This window comes from Solanum stenotomum, chromosome 5 (assembly GCF_019186545.1).
Source record: "Solanum stenotomum isolate F172 chromosome 5, ASM1918654v1, whole genome shotgun sequence".
Classification (NCBI taxonomy): Eukaryota; Viridiplantae; Streptophyta; class Magnoliopsida; order Solanales; family Solanaceae; genus Solanum; species Solanum stenotomum.
Genome location: NC_064286.1, coordinates 2,465,805 through 2,485,053, shown reverse-complemented (window position 1 = coordinate 2,485,053; position 19,249 = coordinate 2,465,805). Strand labels below are relative to the sequence as shown.

Here is a 19,249-nt window from a genome sequence, read left to right as displayed (position 1 = left end):
GTCATGTCAGCACACAAAAGGTGCACAAAAATATAGAAAAATTGAGTTTGAGGGAGTAGTAGAACCTTGGTTAAATTAAGGTGTGTTGTATGGATTCTGATCAAAACTTAGAGGGTACTATGCATTATCCCTCCTTTTATCTATCTAAGTCTTGATCGATTAAGTTAGCAGGTCCAAACTGGCATTGACAATACAATTATAAAAGAAATATTTTTTTAAAAAAAGTTTTAAAAAGTACTTAGAATTCAATAACAACAAACTCATGATAACTCCACAAATAGTATCTAAAAAGAATAAAGCTTCCTCGACTCAAGTAAATTATTAAAAGCAGGTCGAAAAAGAAATAGTATCAGATATAAAGGTATTAGAATTCATGATTTGATTAAATAAATTTGATAAGAAAATAATTTATGGGCCTAAACCACAGAGTTTCACCACTGGCCTGCAGATTTTTATAAAAATTTGAGTAATTTTTAATTTAACTAAGAAATAAGTAAAAAGATTTACCAGGAATACCTCTAAAGCCTTTTTTTTTGTTTTTTTTGTCCTTTGCTATGGATTGGTTTAAACTCTGGAGAAAAGGCTTTGCTTTATTTATTTTATTTTACAACATGCACTGCTGGTGAAATATCCACCTCTCATTGATATTTTTTTGGGAAAAGACACAAGTATCCTTTATACTATGATCAAAATTTCAGAAACACATTTTAACTAAACTCATTTGTTTTGTAATTTTATACACATTTTGGCTTACGTGGCACACTTCATGACTCCACGAATTTGAGGCACGTTGGAAATGTTTAGATGTCATGTAAGCTAAAAAGGTGTGTAAAATTACAAAAAAAATGGGTTCAGGGGGTAAAATAATTTTAGTTTAGTTAAGGGGTGTCTCTGGAATTTCAGTTATAGTCTAGGAGGTACTTGTGCCTTATCCCTTTTTTTTTTTGTATATTATAGCCAACAAATAGTAGTATAAACAGGTATTTATTGTGTCTTATTACAAAAGTCACAATCTTTTAGAAAAGTCATTATTCTTCAATGTGAAAAGGTGTCTGTTGTTAATATAATATAAATAATTATAAAATAAAAAGAAATACTAAATTGAGTATTTTTAGTAAGGGGTATTATAGTAATTTAACATTCAAGTTAGGGAGTTCATACTTTTAAGATTGTATAGATATAGATAGATAGATATGGATAGACACATAGATATATAGATAGATAAATATATAAATAGATAGACATAGATAAACAAATATACAGAAAGATAGACAGATATAAATTGTAGTACTCCTTAAGGGTCGTTTGGTAAGGTGTATATTAGTAATGCTAAATAGAGTGTATTAGTAATGTTTGCATTAGTTATGCATAAATTATTTCTTATGCATTGTTGGTTTGATGTATTAAAAATTAGATGCATTGTAAAAATATTTATTTACAAAAATGTCCTTTATAATTATGATAAAAAAAGATGTAATTTCAAAAAAAATTATAAATATTTATTATAACTATAATATAATTAATTGTAAAATGAAAATTTTAAAATAAAATATCATTTTTCTTAAAGAACATGTTACATGTGATAGAAGAAAAGAAAGCATTAATTAATGTTAGGTGTAGGCAAAAGAAAGTAGAAATTATCGAAAGTGATTTTTTTTAAAGATCAATTATCATATTGTTTCTAGAATAATCTAGAGTAGAAATTAATGTTACTAGAATTTTCTAGAGTAGAAATTAATGTTACTAGGATTTTCTTATAGGTGTTTTAGATAAACTCAAAACAAAGACATTTCAAAGCATTCACGAATTATTCCCTTCTAAATTCCGCTTCCTTTAATTGAATTTTTCGATCTTAGTTAACGATCTTGAGCTAGCAAAAGGTTTTCCGAATTATACTTTTCTTCTGCTATTCTCTAAAAGTATTAGTGATCGCTTTAACGGTCCAAATTCATGACCTATAATTTTGTTGTTAATGGTTCATGTTCGGATATCGTTACATAGTAGAGACCAGTGATCCTCCAAGAATCGCATAGCACGGATGAAGGCGGATGCAAAAATAGAGCCAACACGGACGACTTCTCTGTTTTGGCAGAGGCTACAAAGCATTTGGGAGTACATGCTTTCGTAAGAGTCTAGGCAGAGAATGGCTTTAATTGGACTCGTATAGGGCGTGCTATTTTTGAAATGACTGCTCTTGTAGACACTAGTTAAAATAGGACGAGCTAATAATCCTCCGGGGGTCTTGGCTTCAGACTTTATGAACATGAAATACATTCCTTTGCCAATTCCCAAATCTAGAAAAAATTGGCACACCACAGACATCATAAGGCCGTAAAGTTGATGTCTCCTCCCGTTCTCTTCCTCTGTTGTTGGTATCAATTTTCTCTCCCTTCCCGACATCCCAGAACTGCACATTAAAATGCAAATATTAGGAATCATGCAAGAACCACAAAACCATAATTAGATAGTCTCGTTGTTCCACTTTATGGGATACTTCTTCCTTATTAGTCCGTTACAAAATGAACGACAACTTTCCATATTCACAAGCAATTCCACTTTAGACTTCTCATTGTACTCTTAATGACAAAATGTCAACGACATGTTTAAAACAACAAGTTCCAAGATGCTTCGTAACTTTTATCAGACTTCAGCTGTCAAATACCATCATATAAATCAAAACTGATCGAGGGAATCTTAATCTATTAAGATAAGTATGCTCATTTTTCATCTGAAAAGTAAAAAAAGAGTGACCTTGTAAAGAATTCAGATTTGAGCTGGGAGCATAGGATTGGAGATCTATTGCCATTGGCTATACGGTTGATATCGGACTGAATATCTTCGTAGGTGATGATAGGCACGACTTTCTTGAATGTCTCTCTATCAGTGTGACCATTGAGATTAAGGCGTTGCAAGTACTCTACGTTGGCATTTCGAGGGAGGATTTCATTAAGAACTCTCTTTTGTACCTCATCAACATTTCTAGTCACCTCTTCAATAAACTCAAGATTCTTCTTGTTTTCCTCTGTCATGTTTCCTTCCATATTTAATAAAGACCTGTAACTGTATCGATCACATTAGCGCCTTACAGATGTTGTTCATCTTGTATTCCTAAGATACTTAGAACAAAACTTTGAAGAACAGGACAATGAATTAAGGGTTATAGAAAAGTTTCAAAATTAGGGTTGGTGACTCAAGTTTTAATTATTGAGTAGGGGTGACAATTTTTAAATTAAGAATTAAGGGGTTGCATTTTTTATCCCTAAGTTTTTTTATTTAAACTTTAGTCCATCTTATATAAAATCCTAACTAATAAGAAATGGAGGGAAAAAAAGTGTACCAACGTCTCAGTTTTTCCTTTTTTTCTCTCTTGCTTATTCTTCCATTGTTGGGGACCATTGTTGCTGCTCTTCTTCTTCATTCTTCTTCTCCATCATCATTCTTCTTCTTCTTCTTCTTGTTCATCACCATCTTCTTCTTCTTGTTCATTATTTTTTTCTTCTTCAGTTGATAATCACATTGTACTGCTGCTTTCAGACGAATTTTCATTCATATATCATTGGACATTACATCATAGGTGATTTTGGTAAGTAAACTAATGATTTTTACTCTAATTTTTCATTTTGATAGTTTGAGTGTTTCTTCAAAATTTTACAGTCGCGTACCCAACAGGTAATTCATCTATTGCAACAGATAGATTACCTGTTGGATACATATTACAGTACCATGTCAAGCTGGGACTGAACCAGAAGTTTCTCCCAACAGATAAGTCATTTATTGCAACTGATGCGTCATCTGCTGCACCAGATGACTCATCTGCTGCAACAGAGGGCTTACCTATTGGATACATATTAAAATATTAGACTAAGCTGGGAAAGAACTAGAAGCTTGTCACAATAGATGAGTCATTTTTTGTAACATATGAGTCATCTACTGCACCAGACGACTCATCTGTTGCAACATATGACTTACCCGTTGAATACATGTTACAGTACTAGGCCAAACTAGGAAAAAATCAGAAATTTGTCCAAACAGGTAAGTCATATATTGCAACATATCAATTACATGTTCCAACAAATCAATTACTTGTTGCAACAAATGACTCATCTGCTACAACAATTGACTTACATGTTGAATAAAGTTCTGATTCTGGACATGTATCCAACAAGTGAATTATCAGTTGCAACAAGTGAATCATCTGCTGCAACGGATGACCTACTTGTTGCAATAGATGATTGACTTGTTGGGACAGTGATTGTGCATATGATTTTGAACTGTAATAGCCACTCAACTTTACTATACAATCATTATTAAATATTTTTAATAAATTCCTTTAGGTACCATTAATGGAAGAATCAATAACAATAGCTGTTGATTGTTATGGTGAATGGATTGAGAAAAACAATCGATTTATTTGGCGTTGGAAGGTTGGTGACATGTCAGAGTCAGTATTGATGACCGTCCAAAGGGATATTTTGTATAATGATTTTGTGAACTCAATCATTAGCTATTGTGGACTAAATTGTCAACCAAATGATCTTGTCATCAGTTACATGCACAAGTCTTTTGAAAATCAAAGGGTCCTGCCTTTTAAGATAAGCAATCAACTTCGTTTGAGTGCTTATCTGAGTGATGCAACTCTATCCGTTTTAAGGGTGTACGTTGTTGAAAAACCGATAGAGAATGAAAATGTAGGACAAGACCAACAAAATCTGTTAAATGATGAATTGAATGAGATGAACATGAATATTCTAGATGATGAGATTGGACATGATGTGGAGGAGGACCAAACACCTACACTTATTGTTGATGTAGGGGACAGTTCTCAGTTAAAACAGTTGAACAATCTTCAAGATGATGAGACAGGTTTTTACATAGGAATGACATTCAAGAACAAAGACGAACTAGTCACTTCATTGCATATTGCTTGCTTGAAAAAAGATTTCAGACTTGCAAAGGTGATTAATTCGCGTAGTGTGTATTGTTTTAAATGCGCATATCCAGAGTGCAAGTGGTGGTTGAGGGCTGTGAAATTCAAAAGTTCTGACAGATTTTGTATTAAAATTTATAAAAAGTATCACACATGTGGTTCAGAGCATATTACGAGTCATAATCCACATGCCACAGCAAAAGTCCTTGGTAAATACTTCAAAAATAGCTTTCCTAATGGTAAAGGTCCATCTACAAGAGATATGACCAATAAACTCCGTACAAAATTGGGTTGTAAGGTGAGTTATTGGAAGATATATAAGGGTAGGGAGATTGCAAAGTCTTTGGTTAGGGGAACACATGAGCACGGGTATGGAGTGCTTGATGCATACCGCTATATGCTTGAGTCCGCAAATCCAGGAAGTAAGACGGCATTGCAGGTTGATGAAAATGGAAAGTTCAAGTACTTTTTTGTAGCCTATGCGGCTTGGATTCAAGGTTTTCAACAATTGAGAAAAGTCATAGCCGTTGATGGGACATTCTTGAAGAGCAAGTATGAAGGAGTTTTACTATCGGCGGTGGCGCAAGATGCAGAGAATCATATTTTTCCAGTGGCTTTTTGTGTAGTGGATAAAGAATGTGATGCCTCATATCAATATTTTTTTGAACAAATGAGAAGTTATGTAGATGATACCGATGAGCTGTGCATAATTTCTGATAGGCATTCAAGTATTCGAAAGATGGTTTCAATTGTGTATCCATCAGCTCATTATGGTTGTTGCATGAGGCACCTTGGAGAAAATATTCGAAACAATTTTCACAATGCAAAGGTCGTATCTCATTTTTATAATGCAGCGAAAGCGTACAATAAAGTTGAGTTCTATGACCATTTCAATCAGATAAGGGATATGGTACCCAAAGCAGCCGAACATCTCGAATCAGTTGGATTTCATAGATGGAGCAGGGCATTTTGCCCGGGAAATAGGTACAATATTATATATTGAGTATCTTGTTTAAGTTTAATATAATTATATATCTTATTAAGTTATTTTTTTTATAGGTATAATATTATGACCTCAAACATTGTTGAATCCGTGAATGCGATGTTTGAAGTTGAAAGAGAATTTCCTATCGTAGCTTTGTTTTACGAAATAAATATGAGATTTGCAAAATTATTTCACGAAAGACGTATGGAGTTGGTCAACTCACCAAACATATTTGTTCCTTCAATGGAAAAACAAATATCAAAGAATATCAATTTGGGAAATAAGTTATTGGCCCATCAAATAGCCAATTACAGGTTTAGTATCAACGGTCATGGTGATGTTGCCACGGTCGATCTTCAAAGAAGAATGTGCACATGTAGAGTTTTTGACTTGGACAAAATACCTTGTCCACATGCTATGGCAGCGCTTCGATCCCAATATGGTGCACATTTTGGAAATCAGATCTATGAGTACTCGTCTTCATATTATTCGGTGGAAAAATACATAATTGCATATTGTGAGGAAATTAATCCGGTGCCTCCTGAAGATTCTTGGATTGTTCCTTTGGAGATATTGGAGAGAGAAATACCTCCTCCATATGTTGACCCAAGCAAACTGGGAAGAAGGCGAACGAAGAGGAGGCGTGGAGTCGGGGAATCATTTCCAACAAGAAAAAATAAGTGTTCAATATATAAAAATATTGGACACAAGAGAACAACATGCCCGGTTCGAAATGCTCCATAATTATTGTAATAGTGAAATAGCTATTTTGTACTTAGTTATGAATCTGATAATTGTAATTCATTTTGGTTAATTTTGTATGTTCATACTTATAATATACAATATATTAGTTATGCTCATTCGTTGCAACAAACTTTGCATATTTTGCATTAGATGCATTATTTATTGCATTATTTATTGCAATAGATAATCAATCTGTTGAAAATAATCAAATAAATATGATTATCTGTTGCAACAATTATAGGAATCAGTTACAACAAATATCTAATATGTATGTTGCAATAGATGACTCATCCAATGGAAATAATCAAGCATATATACTCATCTGTTGTAATGGATGCTTCATCTGTTGCAATTTATGAGCATCAGTTGCAACAGATGAGCATATATGTTTGATCATTTTCAATCGACTCTATATTATTTTGATATGAAATGCTTCATTAGCCCATAATTAGTGATAAATAAAGTTTTTTAATTATAATTATCTTTTAATTAATAAGTTCAATTACATTATAGAGTAATTACATGATCAACTAACTGTATTCGTCTTAATTAAAATGATCAATTGATTATTTTGATATGAAATGCTTCATTACACCATAATTTGTGATAAATAAAGTTATTTAATTATAATTATCTTTCAATTAATAAGTTCAATTATATTTTCAATGCATTATAGAGTAATTACATGATCAGCTAACTGTATTCGTCTTAAATAAAGTGATCAATTGATTATTTTGACATGAAAATGCTTCATTAGCCCATAATTAGTGATAAATAAAGTTATTTAATTATAATTACATTTCAGTTATAAGTTTAATTATAATCTCAATGCATTATAGAGTAATTACATGATCAACTAACTGTATTCGTCTTAAATAAAATGATCAATTGATTATTTTGATATGAAATGCTTCATTAACTCATAATTAGTGATAAATAAAGTTATTTAATTATAATTACATTTCAGTTATAAGTTTAATTATAATCTCAATGCATTATAGAGTAATTACATGATCAACTAACTGTATTCGTCTTAAATAAAATGATCAATTGATTATTTTGATATGAAATGATTCATTAACTCATAATTAGTGATAAATAAAGTTATTTAATTATAATTACATTTCAGTTATAAGTTTAATTATAATCTCAATGCATTATAGAATAATTACATGATCAACTAATTGTATTCGTCTTAAATAAAATGATCAATTGATTATTTTGATATGAAATGTTTCTTTAACCCATAATTAGTGATAAATAAAGTTATTTAATTATAATTATATTTTAGTTATAAGTTTAATTATAATCTCAATGCATTATAGATTAATTACATGATCAGCTAATTGTATTCGTCTTAAATAAAGTAATCAATTAATTATTTTGATATGAAATGCTTCTTTTAACCCATAATTAGTGATAAATGAAGTTCAATTATAAGTTCAATTACAATAGATAACCTATCTGTTGCAATAAATAACACATCTGTTGAAAATAATCAAATAAATATGATCATTTGTTGCAATAAATATAGAAATCTGTTACAACAAATGTCTAATATGTATTATCTGTTGCAATAGATGACCCATCCGTTAAAAATAATAAAGCATATATGTTCATTTGTTGCAATTGATGATTCATCAGTTGCAATAAATGAGTTACAACATATTATAACCTGTTGCAACATATGTTTCAATAGTATAATTTAACTTTTTATAAATCTAAGAATAAAATAGAATTCATGATAAAATAACTGAACATCTATATAATATAAAATATTATCATCGGCAATTACAAAATATGATTAACTAAATATGTTAAGTGTTCATGAATTACAATTCATATAAAATTTTCCAGCTTACAAAATAGAATTCATGATAAAATAACTGGACATCTATTAAATATAAAATATTGTCATCAGCAATTACAAAATATCAGGTTCTTCACCTTACAAAATATGACTTCAGCAATTCATATCCTCTACAACTTCTGCTGCTCTTCTATGGCTCCTGAAGATGACTCAACATTGCAAGGAAGGGGAGTAGTTGCAATTTGTTGTCTTTTTTTCATATTTGATAATATCTTGGAAATTGATTTTCTTCTCCTCTTAATCTTCAATGGTGTGAATGGCTCCGAAATTTTCCTTGATGGAATAACACCTCTCTTAGATATCAATTCCTTAACAGCACTAGTAAGAGCATCAAGAGACTTCTTCACATCTTCACCAGTAGATATTAACTTAGCTTCTTTGTTCTTGCATTCTTCACATTTACATGCAGAACATGAGCTAGAAGAAGGAGCAAAAGATGTGGTATGTCCACTGAAAAGGGTGAATCCACCATATATACCACCAACATCATCAACATGCTTACCACCACTTTTAGCACTAGCATCACCAATATCAACACCAATATTAACATCAACATCAACATCAACATCTAATGCAACATCATCAGCATCACCAGAAACAATAGGTGCTTCCCTTCTGATCGTTGTTGCTCCAACCAATTCTTTTTTTATTAGATCCACTATAGGGTCTGATTTGGTGTCAATAATTTCTAGAGTTAAAAAGAATGACATTTACAACTCTTGCTCTGTGGGAACAAGCCATGGATGTACAATCTATAAACAAAAATAACTTCTATTAAAACTAATCTATAAGTTATAATAGATAAAATATTTATTGTAATATTTACCTATATATTTTATTTCTAACAGATGGCCCATATGTTGCAACAGATGGACCATCTATTGGAAGAAAACAAAACAGTAGCAATCATTTTTTCTTACAATAGATGACTCATATGTTGCAGCAGATAGGTCATCTGTTGGAAGTAAGCAAAACAGCAGCAAGCTATTGAGATTTCGTCCAATAGATGACTCATCTATTGCAACAGATCGGTAAGATGTTGGACGAAAGCAAAACAGTAAAAAAAGATTGAGATTTTGTCTAATATATGACCTATTTGTTGCAACAAATAGGTAAGCTGTTGGACGAAAGCAAAACAACAAAAAAAGATTTAGATTTTGTCCAATATATGACCTATTTGTTGCAACAAATAGGTCATCTGTTGAACCTAAATAAAACAGCAACAAATGATAAAGTTTTCATCCAACAAATGACACATCTATTGCAACAGATCAGTCATTTGTTGGGCAAAATCAAAACAGTAGCAAACTCTTATGTTTTCTTCCAACAGATGACCCATCTATTGCAATAGATGATTATAGATGAGTCATATATTGGAAGAAAATTAAACGAAAGCAAAACAGATAATCAGTTAATTTAAATAAATATTATTCTATAGAAGACTTACTATATCATGAGGAAGATCGAAGAGATCAACATAATTTATTTTTGGGTTGTTCTTGGCAGACAACCACCTAAGAATCCTTGGCTGAGAAATTTCTTTCGAGTAATCATTGAATTGCTTCCTGAGGTAAGGTATTGCTTCAAATGCCCAAGCCTAAAAATATAAAGATGATGAAAGTAAATGTTTAAAATAATTATTCAATAACACAAATAAATAAAATACTAAAATTAGAGGTGAAGCTTACCATGAAAGCCCAAGGAAAGCCATATAAATTGTTAGTCTTCGGTGATAACTTTGACATCAAATACTTGACAGTCAAGAAATAACTATTATTACCCCATGGGTAATTGTTGAATGCATCCAAATCTTGAGCAAGCACAAACAAACTAAGATCTATGACATTGTTGATGTCTTTAGCCCATAAAATGGCATGCACAAACCAAACTAAGCACAATCGCTCTTTGTGCTTCTTCAAAACCTTTTTGCTTTGGAGATCTTCTATCAAATCTTTGGCTTTATAACTAGGTCCAATAATAGCCAACAACTCATTTTCATTATTTAGTTTTTCTTTGCCTTTGTTGGTTTTGGTGTTGACTGTCTTGACTGGCTTTTTACCTTTCTTGGCAACCTTGACTGATTTAGATATCTTTTTTTCTCTTGGCTTTCTTAAGCGCGCAACTTTAGGAAGAGGTTCAGAAGGAGGATGACATCTCAGTCCAGTCACTATGGCAAATTCTTTCATGCCAAAACAAACTGGCATGCCACAGTAGTTTATCCAAATCTCATCCATTTTCTTGTTCTTATTCTCCAAAGCATCATCATCAGCTCCCTTATACTTGATCCTGCGCTTGAGAAGATCATACACCATGCTCATTTGAAAACGTGCATTGTTAGCCTCCGGCAGATCAAGAAAGTATTCAAAACAACTAGATTTAAAGAAATCCTCCAACTTTTCATTCATCAATATCGTTCTAAAAGCATCAAATTTGGCACCCATGGCTGATTTTACAACAAAATCACCTGTCAAATTTGTAGGGTCATCTATAGGCATCTCTACCTGAAACTTGTCAATATTAAAAATTTTGACAACATCTTCATCTCCTTCCTCACTTTCAGTATCATCTCCTTCATCACTTTCATTTTCATCTCCATCCTCTTCATCTCCTTCCTCACTTTCTTTTTCACCTTCCTCCTTATCTTCTTTATCATTTTCAGTTTCTTCATCATCTCCATCTTCATCATTTATTTCCTTTTCTTCTTCATTTTTATTTTTATCTACCTCCTCTACAATTTTCATATTTTCATTTTGTTTCTGTACAACAAGTTCTTCCAATGGTGTTTGTACTTTAGCTACTTTACTTGATTTATCAGAGACTGATTCACTTGTTTTTCTTTTGGAAGCCATTTTTCTACAAATAGAAAAAATGAAAAAATTTACAATCAATTGTGCATCATTAAAAAAAGATAGCAATAAATTTAATAAATTCAATATAATATAATATTCTATAGATAATCTACTTGTTGCAACAAATAACTCATTTGTTGTAACAAATAGGTCATCTATTGCAACAGGGGAGACCCTAATGTAGTTAATTTCAAAAGATAAATATAAGATCAACTTTTTACCAGAACTAGGACATTTCATATACTTATATTGTCTAAGCATTACAAGGTTCAACAAAAAAGTGCATATTGAATTCTTTACTTACTTCAGCCATAAAAGCAAACTAGCATCTCTTCAATTAAAACCTTGTTTAGAGCAAGAAGACTAACTCCCAAAACTTGCCCCTTTTTTTTTTCTAATAGTGATGTTTAGATCAACTTACATGCATTTCAACAAATTAAAGTATTCATTACTAAGTTCAATTACTTTGCCTGGTTTGTCTATACAGATGAAGCATGACATCAAGCTTGCTAATTTATCCAACAAGAGGAAGACACAAAGTAGTAGCCCTTAGTTACACAATCAGGTAAATAGTTATGGGAAGCAAAGTTATGATTTTGTATCATATTAGTATAAGTTAAGCCAAAAATAGTAGTTGCAATGGAAGATCAGAAATGAATAGAACAAAAATAATCAATCTTTATCATCCCAAAAGCAAAATACAACAAAAACAAATGTAAGATTAAGAAAAGAGGAATGAACAAGAAAGCATGGACACTTTTTCTTTCTTTCCTTTCTTGAGTGTTCTAACCTCCACCTTCCACCCATCAGGAACCCAATTGGGCAAACCCCTTTTCTTCCCCATCTCACCTAAATTATCAACTAACCCCACTAATCCTCTCCAAGTACCCCAAAAAACAAAAAAAACAAATAAAAATCAAATCTTGCCAGAAACTGTCCTAAAGCATAGGGTGGGGTTAGTCGATTTGCTCTTCCTAGAACAATCAGTTAGTCCACTTCCTAAAGCATAAACAAGCAAAAGCTTCATTGTCTCAACATGAATCGCACAAAACCTAGGCAGCTCTTGAGGGAAGAGTATATGCAAATTGTAAAGCTATTAAAAAAAAATCCTAAAAAGCCCTAATTTTTTTCAAAAAAATAAAGCTTTACCTGCAAATTGTTATTCCTTTGGATGATTAGAATAGAAGAATCGAAAGTTCAAAGTACGGCCGTCGGAAGTTGAAAGTTGCCGGAGAAATTGATTGTTCCAATCAAAGCAATTTTTAATTTTTGGGAAGTATGAAAGCTTTCTGCAGTAAAGTGAAGAGAAACGTGAGATTTGATAGAGGGGAAGGGAGTGGAAAATTTGTTTATTTAGTAGGGGGATTGTTTTGTATTTTTAAAAAGATTATAAGTTTTGAAAATGTTAATTGAGTCCACAATTAACTTAATTTAGTGTTTAAGTATGTTTGACCTTTTGTTGGTCAATATAGTCACCAATAACTAATTCAAAACTTAAAGGATACCTTTCCTTCAATTTTCTCAAGTTACCAAAGTTTAATAAACCAGTGAAGAATAGAAGAACACAAATTAATTCACAAATCTAAAATCTGTAACACATATCAGAATCTGGAAAAACAGAAAGAAGATCAAGCCCACTGAATGCACAGTGCCCCCTTAAGGAAATTATTCCCCTCTAGTATCCGAGGTTTGATTTGGAATATGTCCTCCCAGGATAGAATGATCTCAATCACCAGTGTAGTGATACCCAAAACGCTGGTGTCAGCGAGCCACTCAACGGCAGTAAAGTACACTTAGAATACTAGATTTAGTAGTAGAAGAAGAAGTTCAGAAAAATTCTATATTTAAAATGAGAGGAAATTCCTCAATTTATAGAAAACAAAGGGTAGTGTGAAAAGGTTCTTATTGTGCCTTACCGGAAAGGTCACAAACCTTTGGAACAGTCACAATCTTTCGGAAAGGTCACCACCTTTCATAAAAGTCACAACTTTTCATAAAAGTCGCAACTTTTCATAAAAGTAACAACTCTTCATAAAAGTCGCAACTTTTCATCAAAGTCACAACTCTTCATAAAAGTCGCAACTCTTCATTTTCCATTCACACCTTTTAAAACCCAACAACAGACTTCCTGGCGTGAATTCAAATTTAGTTAGACCCTAATGCAGGTACCGAACATCCGGTGAAAACCAAAAAATAGAGTTTGTGCACAAAAGAGATTATAAGTTGATCATTGTGATAAGTAGCAATCAAAGATCATGCATGTCAAGTAAATTTTTTGCATCAAGTCAAGGATGGCGATCTGAAGTGCTATTAATTAGGTTCGAAATTTAATTAGCGACTCAACTAAAATAGATTCAATATCGATAACAACAAAGGCGAATCTAAAATTTGAACTTTGTGTGTTAGATTCTAGTTCATGATTCTTATCACAACTCATTCGATTTACAATGTTCGAAATCAATTGCTTGTGCTTACTTATAGAGAAACTTTCAACTCATATACAAGGTCCGAGCTAAAACTACTTAGTTCACATAAACCCATAAGTCACACTCTATAAATTACTCTGGCTTCATTTTACTTGACACAGTGTTTAAGAAAAAAGAAAGACTCAACTTTTAAAGTTTCAAACTATTGTAATATTGACTTTTTTTATAGGGCGGACAAAAAAATATAAGTGTCACATAAAATGGAACAGCGGGAGTAAATACTAAAATAAAAGCTAAGTTCAAGATCTGTTTCTATCTGTCCAAGTCTTGAAAGGCAGAGTTAGCAGATCCAAACTGGCCTGAACAACACGATTATAAAAGAATTTTTAGTAAAAGATCAACAACAACATATCTACAATGTAATTTCACGAGTATAATAAGAGGATAATACGCCAGACCTTATCTACCTTCTTCATATCAAATAAAGCATATCGAAAGCAGATCTAAGAAGAAATAATAAATATAATGTACCTAAACACAAAGTTCACCACTGATCTTCAAATAATGCTGTAGATTTCAAGTTAACAACAAAATTTATTTGAGAATTAGTAGTAATTTTTTATTTTTAACTAAGAAATAAGTAAAGAGATTTACCAGGAAACTCTCTAATGGTTTTGCATTAAACAACTTTTTTTCTTTTCTTTGCAATGAAGTGGTGGGTAAAGATGTTATTATTATGTTTTTCTTGCAACGTGGACTACGAGTAAAACATCCACATCTCATTGATTTTTTTAAAAAATTATCTTTAATTTCAATATATTATATTAAAAAACAGTTCGATGCATATATCATTATGTGTTAATAAGATACGAGGAATGATTGTATGTAACATAGACAATTTAATATTGTTGTTCATCCTTTTAAAACCCAACAAATCTAATGCAAGTATTAGTGATTGATTTTAGGGAAAATTGTATATAATTAATAACAAACTATTAATTCAAATTAAATGTTGTAACCATAGTATGATTTAATTGTATCCCATAGCAAACTGTTGCTATTTCGCCTCTCTAATGGTGAATCTCGTTCCCCTCTCTCCCCTCCCAGATCTCTCTCGCCACTCTCCCAAATCTCGCTCGCTCACTCACCTCTCGTACTTTATACAAACACAAATGTATACATTGCGTTTGTGTTTGTATAAAGCGAGAGAAAATTGTATATACAAATACAAATGCAACTAATTGTGTAACGATCGATTTGGTGCGACCATATTATTTCAATTCATCTTGGCCTTTTATTTCTCAATTTATCTTGGCCGAGTGTCTCTTATTTTATCCTATCTTTTTATAATCTTTCTATTTCATATCCTATTTCTATTTTTTTTTTCTTGTAGGTCTGTCCTTCAAATTAATAATGTGCAACTCTTTAACATTGTAAACGATACAATCTATGCACATTGATTTCACCAAAACAACACAATATGATACATCATGTGTGACATTCTTTAACGACGTAANNTAATAATGTGCAACTCTTTAACGTTGTAAACGATACAATCTATGCCAGCATTGAATTCACCAAAACAACACAATATGATACATCATGTGTGACATTCTTTAACGACGTAAACAATACAATCTATGCCGACATTGAATTCACCAAAACAACACAATATGATAGATTATGAAACGATATGGAACACCCATTTAGTTTCCACCAACACTTCAATTCATGATTTTGTTCCATTGCATGCTTCTAGGAACCCATTTCGGACACACGGACCGAAGTAGCTCAACACAACAATCAAACTTTTATTTAGGTATATTATATATCGAGCGTAACCCTGTTGGTGAAAATTCTGCCTCTGCCACTGTAACTGCATGTACGGTAAGTATCCACGGATAGTTCAATTCGTGTTGTTCCATTGCTTTCTTCCAGGAACCCATTTCGGACACACGGGACTGAAGTAGCTCGACACAACCCTCGAATTCAATAGCTCAACATGTGGTGCAAATTTAACGCACCGTGGCGTCTTGTATTGGTTAATGGAAGCACCTAGTAAGCTAGTACAGCAATAGTCCATGAGCTTGTCAAAAGTACCTGTTTCCACTATCCTGATTTCAAGAGGCCCAATGGATTTGTCAGACGTACGACCCTGGCGGTAGACGCTGTTGAGAGATTCTTCAATGGTGAGGCAACACTCTTCAAGGACCGAAGGAGGAATCGGGGAAGAGGCGCTGACGTTTAGCTCCCAGAACAGGACATAATGACCTGGAATAGTAGCAGTATTGGCATAGCTGGTGTAGTCGATTACACGTGCATCAAATGGCATCAGATTGTTTTCTGCATTCTTCACTGCATTTTGTAGATCAAATTCATTAGTCTTATCAGAATCGATGCTCAAGATCACATTTTCCCTGCGTATAAAGTTGAATTGAGGCGCGTTGTTCTTGTATCCAGCAACCCGAAGCACATCACCCACTCTGTATCTATACAGTCCTGAAAGGATACATCCAAGAAAATCTAAACATTAGCAGACATGTAAAAAAGAACATTTCATTTGGCAATTGAAAATTACCAGAATATGTGGTAACAACGAGCTCGTACTCCTGGCCAATCTTGACATCAACCAAATCGACCAATTGTTGTTCGTCTTTCTCATTAAACGGTGTGTGAATGGAGATAGAATCGATGACTTCATTGCTCCTGAGAATTGGTAAGAACTCGAAATAGGCTGCGATGGGAATGAGTGTGTAAGATACTTCACTGGGCTTACAAAGGGGGTTCAAGTTGATCCCAAAGAAACATTCTGAGGAAGCATACGCAATACTGACGAGAGGGAGGCTATTGCAGTAATAATCGAGCATTGGTATATATTGAGACATGGCTCCAGTCACGACTACGTCCACGTACATGGTATTAGGCCACAGCCTAGTGACGATCCCTTCCCATGAATCCTTGCTGCATTCAGCCTCGATGAAATCAGCCAACTCCGAGTCTGGTTTGAGGATTTTCATCACAGCCTCTCTTACTGAAGGATCAGAAATTTTGTTGTTAATGGTTCCTGTTCGGATATCGTTACATAGTAGAGACCAGTGATCCTCTAAGAATCGCATAGCACGGATGAAGGCGGATGCAAAAATAGAGCCAACACGGACGACTTCTCTGTTTTGGTAGAGGCCACAAAGCATTTGGGAGTACATGCTTTGGTAAGAGTCTAGGCAGAGAATGGATTCAATTGGACTCGTATAGGGCGACACACGACTATTGCTGTTTTTGAAATGACTACTCTTGTAGACACTAGTTAAAAGAGGACGAGCTAATAATCCTCCGGGGGTCTTGGCTTCAGACTTTATGAACATGAAATACATTCCTTTGCCATTTCTCAAATCTGGAAAAAATTGGCACACCACAGACATCATAAGGCCGTAAAGTTGATGTCTCCTCCCGTTCTCTTCCTCTGTTGTTGGTATCAATTTTCTCTCCCCTCCCGACGTCCCAGAACTGCACATTAAAATGCAAATATTAGGAATCATGCAAGAACCACAAAACCATAATTAGATACTCCCGTTATTCCACTTTATGTGATACTTCTTCCTTATTAGTCCGTTACAAAATGAATGACAACTTTCCATATTCACAAACAATTCCACTTTAGACTTCTCATTGTACTCTTAATGACAAAATGTCAACGACATGTTTAAAACAACAAGTTCCAAGATGCTTCGTAAATTTTATCAGACATCAGCTGTCAAATACCATCATATAAATCAAAACTGATCGAGGGAACAGTAATCTATTAAGATAAGTATGCTCATTTTTCATCTGAAAAGTAAAAAAAGGAGTGACCTTGTAAAGAATTCAGATATGGGCTGGGAACATAGGATTGGAGATCTATCGCCATTAGCTATACGGTTGATATCGGACTGAATATCTTTGTAGGTGATGATAGGCACGACTTTCTTGAATGTCTCTCTATCAGTGTGACCATTGAGATTAAGGCGTTGCAAGTACTCAACGTTGGCATTTCGAGTGAGGATTTCATGAAGAACTCTCTTTTGTACCTCATCAACATTACTAGTCACCTCTTCAATAAACTCAAGATTCTTCTTGTTTTCCTCTGTCATGCTTCCTTCCATATTTAATAAAGACCTGTGTAACTCTATCGATCACATTAGCGCCTTACAGACTTCCTGGCGTGAATCCGAATTTAGTTAGACCCTAATGCAGGTACCGAACATCCGGTGGAAACCACAAAGATTTTAAGCTGATCATTGTGATAACTAGCAATCAAAGAGCATGTGATGTAAATTTTTTGCATCAAGTCAAGGACGGCGATCTCAAGTGCTAGTAATTAGGTTCGAAATTTATTATCCATATCATGGTCCATTAAATTAGCGACTCGACTAAGATAGATTTAATATCGATAACAACAGAGGCGAATCTAAAATTTGAACTTTGTGTGTTAGATTCTAGTTCATGATTCTTTTCACAACTCATTTGATTTACTATGTTTGAAATCAATTACTTGTGCTTACTTATAGAGAAACTTTCAACTCATATACAAGGTCCGAGCTAAAGCTACTTAGTTCACATAAACGCATAAGTCACACTCTAAAAATTACTCCCTCTATCTCATTATATGACGCCATTTGATTTGACACAGTATTTAAGAAAAAAAAGACTCAAATTTTAAAGTTAATTGTTTCGAACTATAGTAATATTAACTTTTTTTCTGGGGCGGACTAAAAAAATAGGCGTCACATAAAATGGAACAGCGGGAGTAAGTAATAAAATAAAAGCTAAGTTCAAGATCTGTTTCTATCTGTCCAAGTCTTGATAGACAGAGTTAGCAGATCCAAACTGGTTTGACCAACACGATTATAGTTTTTTTTTTTAATAAAAGATCAACAACAACATATATACAATGTAATTTCACGAGTATAATAAGATGGTAGAATATACGCAGACCTTATTCTACCTTCTTCATATCAAATAGAGCATATCAAAAGCAGATCTAAGGAGAAATAATAAATATAATGTACCTAAACACATAGTTCACCACTGATCTTCAAATAATGCTGCAAATTTCAAGTTAACAACAAAATTAAATTGAGAATTAGTAGTAATTTTTTATTTTTAACTAAGAAATAAGTAAAGAGATTTACCAGGAAACTCTCTAATGGCTTTGCATTAAACAACTTTTTTTCTTTTCTTTGCAATAAAGTGGTTGGTAAAGATATTATTATGTTTTTCTTGCAACGTGGACTACGAGTAAAACATCCACATCTCATTGATTTTTTTTAAAAATTATCTTTAATTTAAATATATATATATATATATATTATATTAAAAAAACAGTTCGATGCATATAACATTCTGTATTAGTAAGATATGAGGAATGATCGTATGTAACATAGACAATCTAGTTTAATACAAGTATTAATG

The 19,249-nt window shown here is 32.9% G+C and overlaps 4 protein-coding genes across 7 annotated transcripts in view; 1 reads left to right on the top strand and 3 right to left on the bottom strand.

The window, feature by feature from the left end:
- The window catches only part of LOC125865769 (indole-3-acetic acid-amido synthetase GH3.6-like), a 52,337-nt gene extending 33,326 nt beyond the window's left edge, over nucleotides 1-19,011 (bottom strand). Inside the window, exons 1-5 of one of the 4 annotated variants that reach the window (XR_007446390.1) lie at nucleotides 18,970-19,011; nucleotides 18,847-18,882; nucleotides 17,651-17,994; nucleotides 16,380-17,305; nucleotides 15,519-16,300 (exon numbers count right to left, since the gene is read on the bottom strand). Coding sequence is in view for 1 of the 4 variants with exons in the window: in XM_049546015.1 (XP_049401972.1) it covers nucleotides 15,708-16,300; nucleotides 16,380-17,305; nucleotides 17,651-17,940 (1,809 nt within the window). In the remaining 3 variants the exon portion in view is untranslated. Of the gene's footprint in view, nucleotides 1-15,339; nucleotides 16,301-16,379; nucleotides 17,306-17,650; nucleotides 17,995-18,846; nucleotides 18,889-18,969 lie in introns of those variants that run through there. The other 3 variants (XR_007446392.1, XR_007446391.1, XM_049546015.1) reach the window with 3 other exon arrangements.
- Nucleotides 1,978-3,982, bottom strand: LOC125865427 (indole-3-acetic acid-amido synthetase GH3.6-like). The gene is made up of 4 exons (XM_049545625.1): nucleotides 3,970-3,982; nucleotides 3,663-3,834; nucleotides 2,752-3,054; nucleotides 1,978-2,407 (listed from the first exon to the last, which is right to left on the bottom strand). The coding sequence occupies exons 1-4, from the start codon at nucleotides 3,980-3,982 to the stop codon at nucleotides 1,978-1,980; spliced, it is 918 nt and encodes a 305-aa protein (XP_049401582.1).
- LOC125865426 (uncharacterized) lies at nucleotides 4,344-7,049 on the top strand. The gene is made up of 3 exons (XM_049545623.1): nucleotides 4,344-5,911; nucleotides 5,987-6,560; nucleotides 6,939-7,049. Exons 1-3 carry the CDS (start codon nucleotides 4,344-4,346, stop codon nucleotides 7,047-7,049), a joined length of 2,253 nt encoding a protein of 750 aa, XP_049401580.1.
- Nucleotides 9,785-11,375, bottom strand: LOC125865423 (stress response protein NST1-like). The gene is made up of 3 exons (XM_049545619.1): nucleotides 10,215-11,375; nucleotides 9,974-10,123; nucleotides 9,785-9,865 (listed from the first exon to the last, which is right to left on the bottom strand). The coding sequence occupies exons 1-3, from the start codon at nucleotides 11,373-11,375 to the stop codon at nucleotides 9,785-9,787; spliced, it is 1,392 nt and encodes a 463-aa protein (XP_049401576.1).
- Nucleotides 19,012-19,249: the final 238 nt, after the last annotated feature.

What these genes read in the sequence shown, in the direction of transcription:
- LOC125865427 (XM_049545625.1), bottom strand. An exon ending in ATAGATGAATTACCTGTTGG is followed by an intron (nt 3,055 to 3,662) that starts GTACGCGACTGT and finishes ATACAGTTACAG; the next exon opens with GTCTTTATTAAATATGGAAG. An exon ending in AAATCTGAATTCTTTACAAG is followed by an intron (nt 2,408 to 2,751) that starts GTCACTCTTTTT and finishes TTTAATGTGCAG; the next exon opens with TTCTGGGATGTCGGGAAGGG.
- LOC125865426 (XM_049545623.1), top strand. Translation starts at nt 4,344, where the DNA reads ATGGAAGAATCAATAACAATAGCTGTTGATTGTTATGGTGAATGGATT. An exon ending in GCATTTTGCCCGGGAAATAG is followed by an intron (nt 5,912 to 5,986) that starts GTACAATATTAT and finishes TTTTTTTTATAG; the next exon opens with GTATAATATTATGACCTCAA. An exon ending in GAACGAAGAGGAGGCGTGGA is followed by an intron (nt 6,561 to 6,938) that starts GTCGGGGAATCA and finishes ATGTTGCAATAG; the next exon opens with ATGACTCATCCAATGGAAAT.
- LOC125865423 (XM_049545619.1), bottom strand. Translation starts at nt 11,375, where the DNA reads ATGGCTTCCAAAAGAAAAACAAGTGAATCAGTCTCTGATAAATCAAGT. An exon ending in GCTTTCCTTGGGCTTTCATG is followed by an intron (nt 10,124 to 10,214) that starts GTAAGCTTCACC and finishes TTATATTTTTAG; the next exon opens with GCTTGGGCATTTGAAGCAAT. An exon ending in TCGATCTTCCTCATGATATA is followed by an intron (nt 9,866 to 9,973) that starts GTAAGTCTTCTA and finishes CTATTGCAATAG; the next exon opens with ATGGGTCATCTGTTGGAAGA.